This window comes from Cynocephalus volans, chromosome 4 (genome assembly GCF_027409185.1).
Source record: "Cynocephalus volans isolate mCynVol1 chromosome 4, mCynVol1.pri, whole genome shotgun sequence".
Classification (NCBI taxonomy): Eukaryota; Metazoa; Chordata; class Mammalia; order Dermoptera; family Cynocephalidae; genus Cynocephalus; species Cynocephalus volans.
Window position 1 is genome coordinate 44,323,175 of NC_084463.1, and position 20,200 is coordinate 44,343,374.

The 20,200-nt window shown below is 42.3% G+C and overlaps 1 protein-coding gene and 1 pseudogene across 1 annotated transcript; one reads left to right on the top strand and one right to left on the bottom strand.

Annotated features, from left to right (window-relative positions):
* LOC134376077 (E3 ubiquitin-protein ligase TRIM17-like) overlaps nt 1-20,200 on the bottom strand; it is a 640,782-nt pseudogene that overhangs the window by 360,165 nt on the left and 260,417 nt on the right.
* Nucleotides 199-18,637, top strand: LOC134376833 (death-inducer obliterator 1-like). Its single transcript, XM_063095371.1, is given in 14 exon segments — nt 199-1,034; nt 1,794-2,115; nt 4,072-4,284; nt 7,527-7,740; nt 12,799-13,243; nt 13,383-13,542; nt 14,698-14,814; nt 14,958-15,008; nt 15,011-15,064; nt 15,410-15,545; nt 15,782-16,286; nt 16,573-16,726; nt 17,423-17,512; nt 18,416-18,637. Coding segments are annotated over 14 exon segments (3,519 nt in total).

Genomic DNA, 20,200 nt, shown 5'->3' on the forward strand with positions numbered 1-20,200 from the left:
CACACTTCATGAAACACTGGTCAACAGGGCTTACTTCATGCACAGTCCCACATCTTGTAGGTAGAGGATTGTTCCATTTCATCCTGTTCTTATTTACAGTTAGACAGGTTGTGCTCCCTCTTGTGTGTGGTTGAGGTTGTGTCATCTTTTTGCTCAGTGGCTTGCTGGTCATGATGTGATTACATTTTCTCATTAGGTATGGAAGGTAAAGGTGACCTGCGCAGTGAGGACGCACCTGAGATGATCAAACCCACAAGGAAAGCCTTCATCAAAACCCAGGGATTCGGAAGAACAACTGTTGCTAAGCGAGAGAGTGTGGGAGATGTGGAGGCAGGCTCACAGGGGCAGCAGCCCCCACGGCAGCACAGCCTGGCCTTGGGACGCAGTGGGACGTGGCCACAGTGCATCGAGCCAGTGGAGGAATCCCTCACAATAGTTCAGCGCCGAGGAAGGAAGAACGCTCATGTCTCCTTTGAAGATTCCAGTGAGCCAATGTCTTGTCCAGTCCCAGATGTTGAAACTGCCTTGGAAGGGAGGATAGGAAGTACCTCTGAGATGAAAAGTGGCCCCCACTCTGGTTCCTTGAGTGTACAGGAGCGACCTGCCTCTTCTGGAAAGGCCAGAGGAAGCAAGGAAAAGGAGGACACTTCCGACAATGACAATGATGGCCTGACTTTGATGGAGCTTCAGAATCGCCTTTGGGGAAAGCGAGAGCAAGAGCCACCTGACAGGCCCCTGAAAGGCATCCAGAATCAGCTAAGAAAGAAGCATTGGGAGGAGAATCCCACAGACACTGTGCATGTCAAGGCAGGAAATACTGTCGAGAATGCTCTGCCCAGCAAGCAAGAGCCAGAGACTGTCCAGAGGGTTGTGTCCCCGGCAGTGACCGATGACCAAGAGAGTCAGTGGGAGAGGACAGCAGCTCAGCAAGTGAAAGGTGAAGAGAGCAGGGACTCGGGCAAGCCTAAGCCTGAATGTGAGCTGCACAACCCCAACACCCTGGACCGCATGTGTCTCCAGCCTCGTAACAACAGGTGGGTCATGGGAGGACAGGGATGGGCTGCCCCAGCTTTAAAAGAAATCCGGGTGGTGAAAATAGTGTTTATATTTGTTTTGATTTTAAATGTTACAAAGCTAGGCTGGATGAATAATTTGTTTATTCAAAAAAGACGAACTCATCATTATCAAAAAAGGAATGAAAGGCCAGCCTAGAGCCACCCCTCCCCTGTGGTAGCCACCCAACATGTGGCTGTTTATAGTCAAAGTGATGAGCATGGGAGGAGGTGAGAAGCTCCCTGCCCCCACCCAGCCATGTGCAGCCAGTGGCTGCCGAGTACCCCACACGTGGTCTCAGTAATCTGTCAGAGAGTGCTCCCATAGACTGTTCCTTGGGAGACAGCAGAGGGCCAGGTGCAGACTGGTGGAACCCCAGTGTGGACATGGGGGCAGCTCAGAGTCTTCGCTAGACTTTGGTGTTAAGGAATCTCTATTGGCTTGTTGGTGGGACAAAGGCATCACTGCTGTTTTGAGGAGACATATACTGAAGTAGTTAGGGTACAATGCCTGGAAAGCCTATAGTTCACTCCAGCCAAAAAAGGATACACAAATTTAGTTGAATGTTAGTAAAATCAGTAGAGGGACATATGTGTTCTTTGTTCCGTTCTCTGTACTTTTATGTACATTTGCATTTTCTAAGCAATAGAATGTTAAAACCTATTGGACTTCTTAATTTGTCGAAAGTAAGTGTTTGTCCATCACGTCCCATTCCTAATATCATTATTTTATGATTTCAGGTTTATGAGTTGCTGTGACCGATGTGAAGAACGGTTTTGTGGCAATTCTGGGGGCGCTTCTCAGGCTCGAGGAAGGCTTTTGGAAAGGAACAGGGAAGATTATATCTGCCCAAACTGCACCGTTCTGCAAGTGCAGGATGAGACTAAGGCAGAAACCACAGACCATCAGGAAACTAAATTTAGACCTGGAGATGCTGATGACACAGAGTTTACAAGTACAGGAACAGTGGAGCAAAAATCTAGTGAAGACCAAAAGATAAAGAGGAGAGTTGAGAAAGCTGCAAATCCAAGTGGCAAGAAGAAACTCAAGCTTTGCCAGCCTGTGAGTATTTTGCCTACTGAGGTAAACATTAAGGGGATGAACTTATGGGTTCCAGACTTGCTATTGGCAGAAATATCAAGGTTGGGAAAGTTTCTGTCTTGAAATAAGCTAATTTCTACCAAGACAGGTGCTGCATCTGGGTGGGGCTTCCTGAGCTCTGCCCCCATCTCCTGCCCACACCATCTGGACAAGCATCTGTACCTACCTCATCAGCTGTTGTGCACTTAATTCTTAACAATCTCTTATATTTCCATGTTCTTGATGTTACTTATGTATTTTATGTGTATCAGCAGCATTGTTTTTGAATGGCTGAAATGCGTGTGCCCTCCTGTCCACCCACACACACCATCTCGAGCTGCCTTGTGGTTCTTTTGCCATCTTGGTGTGGGAAGCCCTGAGTGGTCTTGGTGACTGCATCAGTCTGACCCTCACTATTCTTGGCTCAGTGTGTCATTTCTCTGCCTTGTGGCTATTTCCTTGACACTCCTTCCTACCTGGTTTTTATGTCCCTCTGGGACTGTGATTCTTCATTTTTTCCACATATGTCAGCTTCTGCTGTTGAGGAGAGATGTCACATGCTCATAATCTCCATTCCAGTGCCCATGAGGGGACATGACTCAGAGCATGTTTCACTCTGGGCCTTCCTGAGTCCCTGGCCCACCCCTACCCTGGCAGCTTGTCCTCTAACTGGGGCCAACCAAACAGGAGGCTTTGAGGTTGCTGTGTCTCAAAGCATCTCTGCCTTATGAACACTCTTGCACTGTTAGCTGCAAGGTGGAAGTGCAAGGACTGAGCCATTTAAATAAATGTGCCATGAAAGTATTAAGACTGACTAAATGGAAATATGACACTACTGTTAATATCACAGTCATTAAGAAAAATTAATAGGAAAATTTCTCCATTTCATCTTTATCGTCAATGTGTTTTACTTAAGCTTATATAAAACTTTATTCTAAGTAAAACAGATTCTGTGGAAGAAAAATAACTATGTTAATTATTTAATTTGAGAAATAAGTTTTCACTTAAGTACATTTGAGGGATGCCTTCATGTGTATTTTAGTCTTGACCATCAACACAGAAGCAACCAAGTGTACATCTTGTGCTGTATTAGGTTTTTGTTACTGTATACCACACTACCACAAACTTAGCTTAGAACATCACACATTTATGGTTTCAGTTTCTGTTGTTCTTAAGCCTGGGCATGACTTCACTGGGCCCTCTGATTGGGATCTTAACAGGACTGCAGTCAGGCTGTGACTCTTGTCTCATCAGAGGCTCAGCAGGGGACAGATCCCCTTCCAGAATCCCTCATGCTGTTCAGTATATAAGTATGTCCCATGCAATTTTTGTGGCATACTTATATAATATTTTTTGTTTGTTTATCTGAAATCCAGATTTAGTTTTGTGTCCCGTATTTTATCTAGCAGCTGTACTCAGATCCTAAACTTGGTTGGCCTTCCCAAAGCAGGGTAGCTTATTTCACAATCAGCAATGGAGTCTCCTCTCTTTAGGAAAGGCCAGTTTCTCTCTTAAGGGTCCTTTCTGGTCATCTCATTTGGGACCTTGCTTACCTGTGCAATTACTGCACGTTTGCCCTATAGCAGAACCTGATTGTAGGTATGAAGTCTCATCGTGTGCATGGACCTTGCTCATGCTCAAGATGGAGGGAATTATACAGAGCATATGTACCAGCGGCAGGTGTCCTAAGGGTCACCTTAGAGTTCTGCCCACCACAGATGGTTTGAAGGACAGTTAAAATGTGAATACCTTGCCTCGGGGAAATACACTCATGTAGTTTGAATAAGTAAAGATAAGATTTTATTCATATTAAAAATATTATTGACATCTCTTAATTAAAAACAGTGAGCTTGGTACTACACATAGTGATTTTACACAGCATTTTAACTGCAGAAATTGGCAAGCACACTGTCTGAAGCTCCCTGTTTTGCTCTGCAGGTGGTAGAGGCTCCAGGCACCTCCAGGTGTACCAGACCTGGGCGCTCCACTGTGGTGCAGCCCAACCTGGCCTACTGCAGCAAGGACCGCATTCTTAAACATGCTGCAGCTACTATGAAATGCTTAAGTTCAGGCAAAGAACAGAAGCCAAAACCTAAGGAGAAGATCAAGATGAAGCCAGAGAAGCTCCGTCTTGCACAGTATAGTGTTCAGGTAAGTTGACTCAGACCACCCTTTGAACAATTGGAGCAAAATTTGTGTAACAGTGTTTCCCCCTGAGACTTGTTTTTTTATTTATTTGTAGAATGTAAGGGAAAGCAGATACAGATGTACTGCAGATAGTATCACCTTTACCTTTGTCTTCCACCTTTTCCACCTATTTTTTTTTCATAACCCATTAGCTGAAATTCAGTCATATAAATGCAGTAAAGCAAAAGCAGCTAACTCACTGCTGCATGGAGAACATAAGACTTCAGGACACTGGCAGCAGTCTTGAATAAAATAGTTGGTAGTCACCCGATGGAGTTTGTATAGAGAGTAGACAAACAGGGCAGTTGGGAGGGAGGTGAGCTCTGGACAAGTCTGTGTTCTTCATTTGAGACCTCACTCACAAGATTGTTTGTTTATTATTTTTATTCATTTATTTTTAATAGACTTTACTTTTTAGAGCAGTTTTAGGTTCACAGCAATATTGAGCAGGAAGTACAGAGATTTCCCATGTATACCCCTGACCCACACATGTGTAGCCTGTCCCATTAGCAACATTGCCCAACAAAGTGGTACATTCGTTACAGTTAATGAAAAGGATTTATACATCATCGTCATCCAAAGACCACAGTTTCCATTAGAGTTCACACTTTTTTGTGTATTCTGTGGGTTTGGACAGATGTTTAATGATGTGTGTCTACCATGATACTGTCACAGAATTTCATTGCCTTGAAATCCTCTCTACCTATTCATCCATTCCTCCTCCATAACCTCTGGTCTTTTTACTGTCTCCATAGCTTACCTGTTTTTATTTATTTACTTATGTTTTATTTTTTGCTAAAAGAGAAGTTTATTTAATATAAATACATATATTAGTAAAAAAGAAAGATCTCAAATCAGCAATCACCTTTGCACCTCAGGAAACTAGAAAATGAAGAGCAAACTAAGCCCAGACCAAGCAAAGAATGTAAATAATAAAAATTAGAGTATAGAAAATGAAACAAAATAGAAAAAAATGTAGGGAAAATCAATGAAAGTAAATGTTGGTACTTTGATGAGATCCATAAAATTGGCAAACCTTTGTCTAGGTAGACTAAGAAAAAAGAAAACTCAAATAACTAAAATCAGAAATGAAAGAGGGGTCGTTACAATGAAATTTACAGAAATCAAAAGGGTTATAGGAGAATACTATGCATAATTGTTGGTCAACAAATTAGATCATCTAGATGAAATGAATAAATTTCTTGAAACACATCACCTACCACGACTGAATTTTGTAAGAAGCAGTTTCAACAGAACTATGGCTAGTAAGATGGGTGATTACTATTTTTTGAATTGCTGGTGTAGGACTCCCTTGAGGATTTCTTACAGGGCTGGTGACATGGTGGTAAACTCCCACAATTTTTGTCTGGAAAATACACTATTTCTCTCTCATTTCTGAGGGATAGCCTTACAGGATATGTTGTGCTTCTCTGGCAGTTTATTTCTTTTAGTATTTTCAGTATGTCATCCCATTTCCTTCTGTCCTGCAGAGTTACTGTTGAAAAGTTTGCTGTTAGTCTGATAAGGGCTCCCTTATAGGTGACTTGACTTGATGCTTTTCTCTTGCTTCTTTTAAAATATTCTCTTTGTCTTTGAGCTTTGCCAGTTTGACTACTTACTGTGTGTCTTGGAGAGGATTATTGGGGTGAATCTGTTTGGGGATCTTTGAGCTTCCTGGGTCTGGAGGTCCATGTCTCTCCCTGTTCCTGGGGAGTTTACCATTATTATTTCATTGGATAGGTTTTCCATGCCTTTTCATTTCTCCTCCTCTTCTGGAACACCCATGAGTTGAATTTTTGTGTGCCTAAGGTTGCCTTGTAGCTCTCTTAGATTTTCTTCCTTTTTTAAAGGTTTTTTTTCTTTTCTTTCTTTCTTTTTTCTTTTTTTCCTGCCTGGGTAATTTTTAAAAAGCTCATCTTCAAGATAAGAAATCATTTCTTCTGCTTGTTCTATCCTGCTGCTTAAGGCTATTCATTGGGTTATTTCGTTGAGTGAATCTTTCAGTTCCATGAGTTCTGATCATTCTTTTATAAGGTATTAATCTCTTTGTAAATTTCCTCCCTTATATCATAGATTTTTTTTCTCATTTTTTTATGTTGCCTGAGTCTTCTCTTATGTCAGGGAGTTCCTTTAAGATTGTTGCTCATAATACCCCTTATGTCCTTGCAAGGGTTTCTTGCTATATACAGTCTGGTATTGGTGAGTTACTGTATTCTTTTGGTGGTGTCATATTTTCTTGGATTTTCATATTTCTAGTATCTCTATATTTATGTCTGGTCATCTGTTAGAGAATAGTTGCTGCTTCTTCTGTTACTCTGGAGTGGGCTTTGAAGAGAAGGCTGTACTCTTCTTTTTCCACACTCCACTGGTGTCAATGCCATTAGGTATCTGGTAGGCTGTCTGCGTGACAGCTGTGATACTGTGGTGGTCTTGAGCTGCTTTTGCAGCAGCCATGGCTGTGGTAGTGGCTGTGGTGGCCCACCCATGTGGAAGGGGTTTTTTAGTGTGCTCCGTGTCTGCTTCCAGGCAGGAGATGCTGCCCTCAGGTCCTGCCTTGGACTCCAGGCATGCTCTGCTTCTTGCCTGCTTCCAGGTGGATGAGGCTGCCTTTGGTACTCTGTGGAATTTGGGGAGAATTCAGGGATTGCTGGAAATCACATGTTCTTCTCTCAGGCCTGTCCTGGGGCTCAGGTTGATGTTACATTTATGACAAGCAAAGTGTAACTAACACTGTTTGGAGAGTTTTCTTGATTATTCTCAAATGCTTATTTTACTTTTAGGTGACTTAATTTTTAAAGTTGGTAGTTTTAAAGCATAGAACTGACAAAGAAGTGGTTGCTGCTGCACCCAGGAGGAAAATGGCTGCACCAAGCATGCCCTGGGCCTGGCAGAGGATAAAGAAACATCATTTGTGCTCTTCGTGCATCCTGTGTCACTGCTTTCATACCTCAGCAAGGTTAAAGGGGGTCCTGTGTCAGGGATCTTCTTGTCACTCAAAAAGTTGGAATCCTGAATAAGAGGTGGGAGTGCTAAGTGTTAGCTCAATGTGCAAAGGTAGCCAGACTGCTGCTAGGCAAATGTGGTGTGCAGACTCAGGGTAGATGACCCAAAGAAGGTATAGGATTATGACCTTTCTTGCTCAGTGAAATGAAGTGGAGGTGTACTTTCTGGCCTTCTTAATAATTGGGGTTTTACTTATTATCCAGGGAGGCATTAAAAGCTCTTCTCTGCACGAGAGACCAGCTCCAGAAAAAAAAGAAGGCACAGTGAAGAAGGCGGTGGTGGCTTTTTCTAGGAGCAAATCCCTCGGGAAGGAGACAACTTGTGAAAGCAGCATGCCGTCCTGGGCAAGCAACCAGAATTACAGTGCAGTAAAGCTGGAAAAGACTTCCACTGTCTCATCATCACTGTTGTGCAAGCGTATGTATCACCTGGGGGCTGGCCTCCTAGACCCCTCCCACTCTTTCCAGACAGCCATTTCCTGAGCCTGTCCAGGACTGGGGGTTGCAGTTGTGTTTTAATGCTGATCATAAACACTGGCTGCACCATCAGTGCTGGAAGGGAATGCCCATGTGCAAGATGCCTCCTGACACTGAGGATCTATCTCTAATCTCTTGGGACTTCCAGTCCGTGTTTTCCAAAAAGGTGTACAAACCTCATTAGTAAGTGTTTCACCTTGATGATTAAGTTTTTAAATCTGTTTTCCTTATCAGGCTCTGATAAGCGTTTGTATTGTCTTCAGCAAAATATGAATAGATAGACTGCCCAGCATTTAAAATTCCTCATTGTCCAAACATCAGTTAGTCTTCTTACAGCCCATATAAAACTTAAGTTTTCCCACATGATCCAATCTCAGCACATAAAATCAGCACTTTTTTTTATATGTTCTGTGAACCTCTGCAAATTAGTGTTGCATCTCGTATTCAACTTAGGTATGCTTTTCAGGAGTTAAGTTTAACTCTGACTGGACAGGTGGGAGTTTTTTCATGTCCTACTCATATAGTACACACCCAGATAACATGCATTTGAATTTTGAAGGGCATTTACTGCTGCTCTGTAGATCCCACAGTGAGTGAGGGGTGTGCTTGCCCATGTGGAACCGCAGGGTGTCCTCACTAAAGAGAAAGTGCTGAGAATTCTAAGTGTGACTGGTTTCCTGGCTCATTTCTTAAGCTATTATGAAAGATCAGACTATTGAAGGTCATACCCTGGCATACATTTCAAATTAATGTAATGAGGATATTCCAAATAGATCCATTAAACCCGATTAGATCATGCAGCTTGTTGATTCGATCATGCATCTTGTTTCTGAGACTAATGCTGCACCGTTAAATTAAAAATTTAAATTCAATCCATCCGATACATTTTATTCTATCATAAAACTATGGTCAAATCAGTTCTTATTTATGGTGTTCATAGTGCATTTTGTGCCTTATAAAATAAACACCAAAAAGATTAAATAGCCCTAGATTTCAGGATTATAAATGTGTTCTGTGTTTTCCTTTTTATTGTCCTTTGAACACATCACTTGGTGGGGCGGTACTTCTGTAGGTAGGTGCTAGATCTATTGTGGTCTATATATGTATATAAAAAAAGTAATTCCTTTTGGTTATGTAAGCAGCCCAAGACGTAAGAAATGGAATCCCAATTGAGTTAACCTGTTACTGTGTTATAATGAATCTCCATACACCTTAGCTTGTTTGAGCTGAGAATTTGAAGCCAGCAAATAGCATGTCTCATATGTTCATCCAATTATAGCACCTATGCAAAACAGCACTTTTAGAGCCAATGAACAGATGTTAAAATAAGTATCTCATATCTGGGAAAGGGATTGGAGCAGTCACTTTTTAACATTCTGCTAAAATGCTTTAATTAAATTGATTATATGCACTTAACAGTAAAGGAAAGAAAAACTGGGGGGTATAAATAACCACAGAAGAGATAATTTGGATGATTAATTTCAGTTCAGTTAGTTTTTCTCTGTGTTGACCAGAATTGGAGAGCTGACCCCAATACTCCAAGTGTGGGGGTTGAGGAGACTGTGCACATTGGAGAGAGGAAAAGATGGGGAAGTAATCTCCTACTTCACTCACTTTTTGAGGGGGGACAGGGATGGATGGAAGTCCAGATCAGAGAGGGTAATTTCTGTACTCATAGGTTTTCTCCTTTGGCCTTTCCCACTTCTTCCATCAGCTTTTCACTGACACTGATATGGCTAATTAACCTTCCCAGCACATCTCTACATCTCAAAATTGAAATTGATTGATATCTAAAATTTATAAGGGACATACATTTTAGCTACTTGCTTGTGATCATTTTCTGTTTCCCCAGAAATGTCATTTTTCCAAATGATGATTGGGAGGAGAGTAGGGTCATGGGTAAAATAATTCAAGTTCAATGTGCCTCTGCCTCTCTCTCCCACCAAACATCTCTGACTTTTTGGTAGCAGGGCACATCCTCTGAGTCCTGACAGGAATAGTGGGAGGGGGCAGCATGCACACAGCCTATCATAACTGCACCCCATGAAGACCCTTGTCTCCCTGACTGGCTGCAGAAATGCTTTCAGGGGGCGGGGGTCCTGAGGCTGATATCGGGTCCATTTCCAGTCTGTGTGACTGTGTACATTGTGAGAAGTCCTGTGGTGTAGAGCTGAGCATTGCTGCTGCTTGTGGAGGTGGCCTTGACAACATCCTCTGCTCCCACATGGCTGGTGCTGCCCTCGGTGTGTGGGCACAGGTATAGCTGCTCAGTGAACTGGGCCTTTCTGTGCAGGAAGCTCTCTGCTGCTGCTTAAGGAGGTGCCCTGCCTGTTAAATTATCCTTCACATTCTCAAGGTGATGCGATTAACATGCAATTTTTGTAAATTTTGGGGGGGTGGATTTCTGTATAATTTCCTTAGTTTACAGACACAGTTTGCTTTTTAGTTCTCCCCAAGAAAATGGTGTTTCTCTTGTGTTATTATATCTGTTTGCTTCCATATTGCCTCTCTTTGTTTCCACTGTTTACCCCCCATTACTCAAGGCATGAAGTGTGCTAAAAATTCTTTTCTAACGTATTTGTGCTTTATTACAATTTTGGAATGGAAGTGCCTGGTCTTTATATTTACAGACACAATTCCCAGTATATTGGACTCCCTAAAGTCTTGTAAAGTAACTTAAAACATTTGGGATGTGAACAGATTTTAAGTAGAAAACAGATTTCTGCAGTTTAATTCTAGCTGTGGAAGTTGAAAAGGAAAACCTTAATAGCCTGCAGATGTAAACCCAGATAATTGCTTGTGTGAGTTCCCCATCTGAAAGCCTTGTCCTCCCGCTCATGTGTGTGTGCCACACAGGTGGCCAGGCACAGTGTGAAATGGATCCAGGAGTACATGTGTCCTCAAGGATAAATTCTGGCATTGGCTCCAGAAGAACATTGCATTGAAATCATGAGTAAATTTCCTTTACTAAAACAAACATATGGTAGAATACCAGATCCCACGATCGTTGTGTAGAAATTTAAAGCTAGTGGTGGAGGGTGTGTCTGTGTTTTTTTTTACAAGTTGCATAAGCCATTTTCTCTGTCTCTCCCAGAGTTGTCAGTGACAAATAAATGAGGCTGGGAGTAACCAGATATTGTATATCTAAACCAGCATTCTCCTCCCAATTTGACGAAATATCAAAATTTGTTCTGATAAAGGATTTAGCTTGATAGCTGGTTTTTAATGTAATCCACATAGCTGGAATTTTCTTGAAAGCCAATAATGACATTCTTTTTGTATTTAAAGTGTCTTACTTTTAAAAATATTGTTATTAGCATATTCATTATTACAAATCGTGATTTTTCTTTATGCCCTTTACCTGATCCATCATGCCCCAAACTCCCTCCCTCCCTCCATCCCCACATCTCTAGTAACCGTTAGTTTCTTCTGTCCTTCTGAAAGTTCAAGGAATTGTAGTCTTTTCTGTTTCTTTGTTACTTTGCTTCTATGTTTCTTTCTTTCTTAGCACCTAGTTATAAGTGAGAGCATGTGGTATTTATCTATCCTTGTCTGGCTTATTTCACACAACATAATTTTCTCCAGACTCATCCAGGTTGTTACAAATGGCAGAATTTCATTCATTTTTCATAGCTGTGTAGTATTCCATTGTGTACATGTATCACATTTCCTTATCCAGTCATCTGTCGATGGGCACGGAGGTTGGTTCTATATTTTGGCTATTGTAAATAGAGCTGCAGTGAACGTGGGAGTGCAGGTAACCCTTTGAAGTGATTTCCATTTCTTTGGATATATATACAGTAGTAGGATTGCTGGATCATATGGTAGTGCTGTCTGTATTTGAGGAAGCTTCTTTGCTGTTTTCCATAGTGGCTGTGCTAATTTACAGCCCCACCAACATTGTAGCAGAGTTCTCCTTTCCCCATATCCTCAGCAGCATTTGTTATTAATGGTCTTTTTAATAATAATGGTCAGTCTAACTGGAGTGAGATGATATCTCGGTGTGGTTTTGATTTGAATTTCTCTGATGACTAGTGATGCTAAGCATTTTTTCATGTACTGTTGCCAAATAAGCATCATCCACTGACATGCCGTCTGCACCAGAGCCCCTGCCTAGCTGAGGGGCTGCAGTTCTGATCTTTGAGTTCTGGTGGACTATATAGGATTATAATGCAATGGGTTCTTTCCTGGCATGTAAAGGTTTTTGTGCAAGTTGGGGGCTTTTGAGGGTTTTTTTTGAGCTTTTGACTATAATCCTTGTTTTAATTAAAAGCACTAATTTACTGTTTACCACATTAATTGAATAATGACTAGAAGGCTTTAAAGGGGGACATTTAAACAGCAACATTATTATGTTGTTGGTTGCCAATTCTTAGTATGGAAACATGATTGACTTTCCCCATCTTGCAAATTCCTCTCACCTTTCCATATTTCATTAATGGCATCACCTACAAGTGACTCGTCTAGTAGGACAATGTGGCATGTGAACCCCCCCTCCCCCCCGCTCAGATGTGGTTGCCACAGAGGTCCACTCGGGGTTGAATGTGCATGTAAGGAGTACTTGTCTGTTTACCCTTCCTGAAAAGAGTTTTGAAACTCAAGTTTACAAGAAAATTGCACTTGAATTCTGTAGTGCTATCCTAAACCTATGTAGGGTATTTTTATTTGTTTTTTTGGTAAAATGAAGTTTGTCCTTCAGTTTTAAAGCTCAACTGAGGAGTAAATTGAGTCTTTGATTATGGAGTTTGTTGGTCGAAGTAAAAGCTTTAACATAATAAAATAATAAAGCATTTTTCTATCTGAAATAAGCCATAGTCTATAATAAATACTGCTGACAGCCCTTAATTATGCTTCTTTTCTGAATTTTAAGATTTTAAAAATCCTTTTTTCTAGATGTATCCTATTCAGTAATGCCTAGTAAGCTCCTGCTAGTTAAGGGTGGGCATGCTTTGAAGCCTGTTCTCCTGTGTCACCCGCACACCTGCGCTTTCTCTTGCAGCCAGGAAGGCAGATGGAAGAGCAGAGGAGAAGGCAGCGGTGGCCTCGGCCTCAAAGAGAAAAGCCTCCCCGTGCTGCTTGGTGGGCAAACGACCATCACCAAGACATCTCACTCCAAAGATGTCTCCTCCATTTGCTAATGTGGCAGCAGCCAAACTGGCCATTAAAAAGGCACCCTCTAGCTTCAAGGGCACCATCTCCCAAAAGCTGTGGCTCTCGGCCACCCCATCAGGTGGCACTTCTGCTGTCAGGCAGACGGCAGCTTCCAGACAGTTCCCTAGATCTGCTGCTTTGGTTGGAGCCATTGGGAAGCCAGTAACAACTTCTCTTCCTGTGGCCTCTCCAGTCCCAGGACACCTTGGGACCTGGAGCCCTGCCCAGTCACAGCCCAGTTCACAAATTCGGCAGAATATAAGATGCTCCTTGAAAGAGATTTTGTGGAAAAGGTGGGCTGTTGTCCTTGGCTTTTATCTGTGGAAGCTCTTCCATGTATGGCGTGATCATTTTGAGATTGCCCCACTGTTTCAAAAATGTAATGTATCCAAATTCAAGGGTTTTATGTAGTTTCTTTTTCATTCCATTCAGAGTCAGTGACAGTGATGACTTAATCATGACAGAGAAAGAAGTAGGAAACATCGCCCTTCATCTGGAGAAGGAAATGTTTAACTTGTTTCAAGTTACAGATATTCGCTACATGAGAAAATACCGCAGCCTCCTGTTCAACCTCAAGGATCCTAAAAATCAGGTGTGTGTGGTCTCTGTGTACTGCAGTATTCCTGACGCAGAAGGAAACTTGGTGTCTGTTTTCTATTAGCTGAGTTTCACAGTAATACATCAAAGAGCATTTGCAACATTTATGTTCTTTCCATGAAAGTTAAAAACTATTTTTATCCTCTGTGACACTTCTGTATGCCCCCATGTACTTGGTGTTATTTGAGGATCTTTCTGTTCCCTACCTTAAGTGGACTCTTGTCAGTGATCTCAGTGGCTGAAGTTCATCCTTTATTTCACCAGGTTGGCCTCTTCTAAACATTGCAGTGCCAAATCACATGCCCATCCCTTCATTTGCTCTAAAGTAAAGTACAGATTCTTTAATCTAGAATATGGGTGTGACCATATTCTGGCTACAGACAGCCTTTTCTGCCTTATTTTCTTTTCTCTCATCATCACTTGAGTGAGCCCGACAATTTGGGCTACTTCACAGTAATAATAAGGAGCAGCCCCTCCAGTTCTCATCATTTCGACGGGTGCTGCAGGGCAGCTCAGTCCTCATAGCAGCCGTGGAGTGGGGGTTGTTCTCCTGCAATGAAAATGGAAATGGAATCTGAGAAGGCTGAGCTGCATGTCTGGTACAGTCTCTTGCCTCCTGCCTCCAGGGCTCACAGTCTTCTGGTCCTGTGTGTCACTCTCTGAGCTCTTAGCTGTGCAGTAGAACCAGGGACAGATACTCTGCATCTCAGCGTGGTTAACAGCCCCCCAGCACAAGTCATTTCTTCCTGTCTGTATTCCTAATACTGTATATTTCTGACCTGTATTCCAAATTGTGTACATGATTTTGATTTTCCTGCGGAGGTGACTTTTTATTTTTTAAAGAAGAATCAGTGCAACATGGGCCTTGCTTGACTTTGAAACGCATGTTTTCTGTGCCTCCATTTGCTCTCAGCTGGGCGGCCTGGTGCGTGCTCTCAAGGGACTGCTTTGGGTGGCAGGTGAGGTCGCGCCTCTGCAGGGCTCTGTGCAGTGCAGCCTTCCATTGAAAGCTTTGGTTTTTTGTCCAGTGGTCCTTGAACCTCCAGGCAGAGCTTCTTGTGCTGCTTTGTTGTTTCTGTAGCCTCCACATTAACACACACAGATATTGTTTGAATGAATGGATGAATGAATGAATGATGTTTCTTTATAGGGACTCTTCCGTCGTGTTTTGCGTGGAGAAATCTCTTTGGCAAAACTTGTGAGAATGAAGCCAGAAGAACTTGGATCTAAGGAAATTTCCCGGGGGAAAGAGAAACTGATGACATCTGTGAGTACTGACTCAGAATGGCTGCTTCAGATACCAGAGACTTAACTTTACCAGAAGTCAAATAATACACTGTTTGCAGGAGTGATATGCTTTCCTCCTGGAAAACAAGGTGGAGGACTTGATTTTTGTCTTTTTTATTTTAGGTGATAGAATCCAGAACTAAATTGTGCCATGAAGGCAAAAAGACTGACATTAAAAACAGGAAACCATTCCCAGTATAAAAGATTCTACACCCGTGTCAGACTTAGGTGTGAGCATTTTGGTATTTTCAGGGTTCAGAAAAGATAGAGTAAAATTTCTCCATTCCAAATGTTTTTAGGTGTCTTAAATTATTGGGCAGGACACTGAGCTTATAACAAATATATATAATTTCATTACTTCTCAAGGACTTGTATCCAGTGGTCCTTTTTTTTATTGGGCAGGACACTGAGCTTATAACAAATATATATAATTTCATTACTTCTCAAGGACTTGTATCCAGTGGTCCTTTTTTTTCGTCTAGCGGTTCTTAATCACATCCACCTTTTTTCATGTGCGCTGTTAATTTGGAAATGGCATTGGAAAATAAATGACCTACCTTTTTGTTTTCTTTGAGGAACAGCAAGAATCAGTACAAGCTGTCCCTGAAAAAAGCCCCCAGCCCCTTCTGGACGTCCGTAGCAGTTTGTTGAAAGACACAACAAGCCACCGTGAGGCGCAACTTTTTAATCTAAATTGTAAAATCTGTACAGGTGAGCATAATTTGGGGATAATGTTAAACTGGATTTTGTTTAAAATCACTAATCCTTGTAAAGGTGAGTTTAAACAAACAAACAAAAAGGGTAGAATGGATTTCTGGAGTTCATGAAGTTAGCTCCTCTCTTTGCATTGTTGCTTTTGGGTTCTCGTAAGCAATTATCTGCTCATGAGCACGCTGTGGTCTTGGATGTGCCAGACTTCTCACCATGTCTTTCCTCATTTACCTCAGGTCACATTTCCTCATCAGAAGATGAGCCACCTCTGAAAAAACAGAAATTGCTGGCTTCTGCTAAGAAAGAAGACTTAAAATCCAAGTGTGTCAGCTCTCCATCTGATCCAGTTCCTAACTCAGCTGATGAAGGAACACCAGGAACTCTGCCCAGAAATGCTTCTGAGCCAGACCTGGAAAGTGCTTCTCATCCAAACCTGAAGAGAAAGTATTTCTCTGGGCCCCCAGGAGATGTCATTCCTGAGCTCTCCCCAGTGGAAGGCCGTGGGAATGCAGTGATCACCTCGGTCATTATGTCAAGCTGGGACTCCAGGACTGGTCCAAGTGGATTGTGCACAGTCACAGCCTCCATAGCAGCCCAGCCAGACAGTGCCCACGTGGTAGAAACCAAACAAGACACACCAATGCCTGCTTTGACTTCTGTGACGGTGCCCAGGTTCATACTGGCTAAGCCGTCCTCATCCCCTGACCCAGGACACTTGTCAGTTCCATCACAGTATATCAGGTGTGTATTTCAGATATAGTCTGAAAGAGCCAATGAAGTTTTCTTTTGAACTAATGAATGGAGGCAATTGGTGATTTCAACTCTTAATTTTACTCAGAAATACAATTCAGTTTATTTGTTCTTTGACCAAAATGTCTTATTTATATCCTTATGATTAAAACATTTAATTGGCAAAAGTAAGCTACCAAAACTTGCAGGAATTTTTACTTTTAAACACATGGTCTTCATTCTTTTGAAATTCTCATTGTACACAGATTTCCTTATTTTTCATGGTTTTGTTTTACAGTGTCTCTGAGTCACATTCCTCTGAAGAAGGAGATACGACCCACTTTTTATCTCAACTGAACACTGTTTGGAAAGGATTTATTAACATGAAAAGTGTAGCAGAATTTGTCACTAAAGCATATCCTGTCTCTGGGTGTTTTGATTATCTCAGTGAGGTTAGTACGAAGAGTATATGTGTGTGTGCTTGTGTGTATGTGTCTTTCACAGGATTTCCTCTACTACAGGCAGACATGTGACACTCTTACGCTGGCTGCCTGGTTACTTAAGTACATCTGAAAGCAAGATAACGGTTGCCGCAGTGGGCCAGCAGGTTTGCACAGAGCAGAAATTTGAGCAGTGGGGCAGAACAGTGATCTGTTTAGCAGTGATCTGTTTAGCAAGGGCATTTACCACACGTGTGTGCCCAGCCACCAGCATGGCCAGGCGTCTGTAACCTGCATAGTGTGGGTGGCAGGTGTAACCTCCTGATAGGTCTTTCATTTTTCAAAGTTAACAAAGATGGCACTAGAATTTATGACCTTAGAAAGGAGTGGCAAGTCAGTTATCCTGGTAATAACTGAATCATTACTGTATGTGTGTGTGTGTGTTCACAAAAGATTACATAAAAAGGTTGCGCAGTAGTTTCTAAACAATCCTGTTTGTCAGAAGGTTATTACACCACCTTTGGGTTTGGGAGCTTGTAATCCTGGATGGTAGTTCACCAGTCAGTATTTAACACGGTTATCACCATTTTCCTTGGAATTGTTGTTTTCTTGAATTTTGGGTTGTTTGGTGCCTTCATGTGACTGCATTAGTCTCTTTTTGAACACTCGAGTTTCACAGGTGATTTACTCAAAGTACTTTTTATTTAGGACTTGCCCAACACAATTCACATCGGTGGGAGGATCGCACCGAAGATGGTTTGGGATTATGTTGGTGAACTCAAGTCTTCTGTGTCTAAGGTATCCGCTTATAGTATAGTCTCTGCAACAATGGAACATAGAGCTTATTTAAACATCTTTTTTAACCTTTCATTTTGATGGTTAACAGTTGGAATGTCAGCCTGCAACTTACTAGATACTTTCAGGTGAATGTTAAAGTAAGTTTATATAGTTACATTCCTGTGTGATGGTGTGTTTGAGAAATACACTGATAGAAGGGTTTTTTTTTTCTTTACTGTAGTCATGTCTATATGATTACATTTTAGTAAAAAAAATGTAAAAACTTTATTTCCTCATTTTTATTTTTATTTTTTTATGATTGAAGGAGTACAATGGGAATTTGGAGGTGATCTGGCAAAAGGCACCGAGCCTAGGCTCTTGAATGGGTTTTGATTTTTGGGGAACCCCTGAGATTTAGCTACAGCTGCGTGTGTCTGTGTGTACAGTTTTCCATCAGATCCTGAAAAGGGATTAGACCCTGTGCCTAGTTTAACCCTCCCAGGTGGAGACACACAGGGAATGGCTGCAGATCGTGCAGCTGCTCACTCTGCCCACAGCCGCTGTGCGTGCGGGAAAGCTTACTTTGCTGCAGACGTGGCTAAGCCTACACCTTACATGGCCTGTCCCTCTCACAGGAGAGCTCTCTGAAATTGAGGCTGTGAGTAGAAGTCATTTTAAAGGGTGTCCTGCTGAAACCAAGACTGGAGTCAAGCATTCGGATGCTTGATTGTGAATTTCTTTTACTACTTCATTATTTCATTATTTCAAATGTTGGACAATAAGGCTATGAAAGTCAAAATCAGAATTGCTAAAATCTCCCATTTCAGGCTGTACTTTTGAGGTTTGGGTACAAATTTTAAAGCAGATGCTTTCCTCTCATGGCCACAGGTAAAGTCTTTCCCCTGTCCTCTGTTTGCATTGTAGGAGCTCTGTCTGATCCGCTTTCATCCCCTGACAGAGGAAGAAAAGGTTGCCTATGTTTCTCTCTACTCCTACTTGAGCAGTCGTGGCCGTTTTGGTGTTGTACCTAATAAGACCAGGCACATCAAGAACCTCTACCTCATTCCACTGGGTGCTAAGGACCCTATTCCATCCGCACTCTTGCCCTTTGAGGGACCAGGTAAGCACCAACTTTCTGGGTGGTAATTAGGAACATGTGATACCCACACATATTCTCCTGTGACATGGAGTCCTGCTGAGTTGGGATCCTGTACGGGCCCCTCCACTTCCTGGACTTGTGTCGGGGGCTGGAATCCATCACTCCCAGCATGGCCCCAGCACCAACTGGAGCCCACTCTTAACACCTGGCATGGGCTTGACTCATGCCAACTTTTTGGAATTAAATGCCCACAGAGGAATTGATTAGTATCAGTATGTAACCCTTGTCCTTGGTTTCTTTTACCATATATGTGGCTTAATTCTAACCACTGAGTCTGAGGCTAGACCTTCCACCATGAACTCAACGGATACAGACATGGATCTAAAAAGTCTTCATATACACTGTACACACTGGTGTTTTGGAGGGCATCAGGTGGGGGTGTCGCCTCTGTGGAAGATGGCACATTTTAACTGAAGCTGGTCTTTCAATATCTCACCTACTTACTTGCCTATTTTCACACACTTTATGAATTGTAAACCTCACAGCAGCCCTCACATGGGAGGTGGGGAAGTACTATCCTGTGCCCAGCTGGTGCCCGGCCTCCCATGGGGCTGCCTCTTCCCTGCTGCAGCCCTTGTGGCCTTTGCTTCTGCGCTTTCTTGGGACACACACCACTCTCCAGGTTAACACTCATGACACAGGAGCTACCAAAATGGAGTGAACCCAGAGAGTTACCCCTGGGAAATCTGGTCCTCTCTTGCTCCTCCCCTAGATGTGGGGCACAGTTGGGGGTGCTCATGTTTCCCTTTGCCCTCATGTGTTTGGTATCGTCATGCTGGACACACCTTACAGCAGTGTAGAGCATCATTGATTTGAGACAAGTCCCTTCATCTCAGTAAACATTTCTTCTAAGGTCCAAGATAGGTGAATTTTATTGTTTCTTCCAGGAATATAAGTTATTTCCAAGGTGCTAGTTATATTTCAAATATTCATGCAACCATAACATAACAAATATGTGAGTCAGGTGATAAGATTTGACTATTTCAGGATAGGGGTACGCATTTTGGGAAAGGCCTATTTAAATTTAAAAACTTTGGGAATTTTGCTGGGGATGTTCAAAACTGTGGAGCTTTACTAGATCATTTCCCAGTGTGTGCAGATGAGATGGGCGAGAGTTGAAAGCATCTAAAAAACCAGCTGCTTTTAGATCCCAATCTCTAGACAGCTTGCTGTTTTCAAGACCAACATAAATATTAAGTAACCTCACCTCTGATGTATAAGACAACAAAGGTCAAAGCCAGCTTGCCAGGGCTGGGATATACTAATTGTTTTCATCAATAAGCATATTAGGGTATTAAAAGATAGTTGAGTGAACCACATTATGAAGCCTGGGGACCAAATCTTCCTGAGTTTAACACAATGGTTAACCCAGCACACGCAGTTGATTCATGAAAGAAACTTGATTTGTGCAAGAGCCCTGATGTTAGCCCTTTAGAAGTTGAGCCTTTCCCTGAGTGAGGTAGTCCCTGGTGACTTCCGCATGCAAAGACCCCCCAGTCCTTCCTGTCTGGTGCCCCACCCCCACCCCGGCCAAGCCCACTCCTACTTCT